At 52.9% G+C, this 1,945-nt stretch overlaps 1 protein-coding gene across 1 annotated transcript; it reads left to right on the top strand.

The window, feature by feature from the left end:
- Window positions 1-29: 29 nt before the first annotated feature.
- On the top strand, window positions 30-1,199 carry EAH_00035960 (hypothetical protein, conserved; the record flags this gene model as incomplete). Its single annotated transcript, XM_013395695.1, has 3 exons — window positions 30-309; window positions 646-933; window positions 1,129-1,199. 3 exons carry the CDS (start codon window positions 30-32, stop codon window positions 1,197-1,199), a joined length of 639 nt encoding a protein of 212 aa, XP_013251149.1.
- Window positions 1,200-1,945: the final 746 nt, after the last annotated feature.

The following is a 1,945-nucleotide window of genomic DNA, read 5'->3' as shown; positions in this document are numbered from 1 at the left end:
CCTCAAACAGGGGCTTTGAGGGGGCCCCCATGGGGGCCCCCCTTCATAGGGGCTCTGAGGGGGCCCCCGTGGGGGCCCCTATGGGGGCCCCGTATGAGGGTGAGGGTACTGGGGGCCCCCATTGGGGGCCCCCTGTTAATGCTCAGTCGGGGGCCCCCTCGAAAAGAAATGTCAATTCTGAAGAAGTGCTGAGGGTACTTGTTGTAGGAGAAGCAGCAACAGGAAAGACTGCGCTGCTGCAGCTGCTAGAGATGCATGCAGCTGAGTTGGGGGCTGCTTGCTTGGCACAGCAGCAGGAAGACCGCTATGGTGAGGTTGCTGCTGCTGCTGCTGCTGTTGCTGCTGCTGCTGCTGTTGCTGCTGCTGCTGCTGCTGCTGGGGGTAATGCTCTTGCTGCTGCGTTTCTTGACTGCTCACGATACCCTTCTAGTCCAGCTGAAGCAGCAGCAGCTGCTGCTGCTGCATTGTTTTGCATTTGCTGCTGTTGCGGATGCCCTGTTGAACGTGCAGTTGCTGCTGCAGTTGTTGTTGCTGCTGCTGCTAGTGCTGATGCTGCAGTTGCTGTTGCTGCAGTTGCTGCTGCTGCTGCAGTTGCTGTTGCTGTTGCTGCAGTTGCTGCTGCTGCTGCATTTGTTTCTGCTGCAGGTTGTAACGGCTTCTCCGAAGGAGACCCTGCAGCCTCAGCAGCAGCAGCAGCATCAGCAGCATCAACAGCAGCAGCAGCAGCAGCAGCAGCAGCACGGGAGACAGCTCGCAATAAAGCTGCTTGTCTTCCAGCACTGCTTGGCTATCACCGCACCTGTGGGGTTAATATAATGCCTTTGAGGTGTACAGACACCGCAGGCAAGAACTATTTGTTAGAGTTCTGGGAGGTAGGGGGGGCCTCAGCAACAAAAGCAGCTCGAACCCTTCTCTATGCTACGCCTTTTGATGGTGAGTCTAACGCTCTAGGGTTTAGGGTTTAGGGTTTAGGGTTTAGGGTTTAGGGTTTAGGGTTTAGGGATTAAGCCTTAAGGTTTAAACTTTACGGTTCAGGATTTGCGCTACATATGCATTACCGTTTGGGATTTAGGGTTTAGGGTTTAGGGTTTAGGGTTTAGGGTTTAGGGTTTAGGGTTTAGGGTTTAGGTTTGAGGGAGAAGGGCTCCTTAGCCACCGTCTCTGAAGATGCAAGAGAAGGTCTAGGGTTTAGAGTTTAGTGTTTTAGGGGTTTGGTTTGCTTACGACAGCAGCAGCGAAGCAGCGCAGCGCGGACTTCCTCGCTGGTTAGTTGAGTTATGTTTAAAGGCAGGTAGAGTGCCTTCTCAGGTTTATTTTATGCAGCAGCAGCAGCAGCAGCAGCAGCAGCAGCAGCAGCAGAAGCAGCAGCAGCAGCAGCAGCAGCAGCAGAAGCAACACCGTCACCACAATTGATACAAGCACAATGATCAGCGAGATCCACACACTTTGCATCTGCAGCAACAGATGCAGCAGCAGCAACTGCAGCAGCAGCAACTGCAGCAGCAGCCAACCAATCGTAAACAGCAGCACAGGCATCAGCAGCAGCAGCAGCAGCAGCAGAATTGTTGCTGTGTTTGTTTTATTTTATTTTGTTTTGTTTTTCAGATTGTTAGGGCGATATTGTGCAGTCGAACAAAAAATATGGGAGGCCTCGTACACTCCAGTGAGGCCCTAAACCCTAAACCCTAAACCCTACCCTAAAGCACAAACCCTAAACCCTAAACCGTATTTAAAACCACAAACCTTAAACCCTAAACCCTGAGGGGAGTCTCTTGAGCTGTGCTATCAAGGTTATATCATACGGAAGCATTGTACGCCCGCAGCAGCAGCGGCAGCAGCAGCAGCAGCAACAGCAGTAGCAGCAGCAGCAGCAGCAGCAGCAGTAGCACAGGCGGTTTGTTTTTGCTGCTGCAGGGGGAGCAGGAAGAAGTGCAGCAGTTGGCTT

This window comes from Eimeria acervulina, genomic scaffold (genome assembly GCF_000499425.1).
Source record: "Eimeria acervulina Houghton genomic scaffold, Eah_scaff383, whole genome shotgun sequence".
Lineage (NCBI taxonomy): Eukaryota > Apicomplexa > Conoidasida > Eucoccidiorida > Eimeriidae > Eimeria > Eimeria acervulina.
Note: the sequence above shows the minus strand (reverse complement) of the source record. Positions and strands in the feature narration are given on the sequence as shown.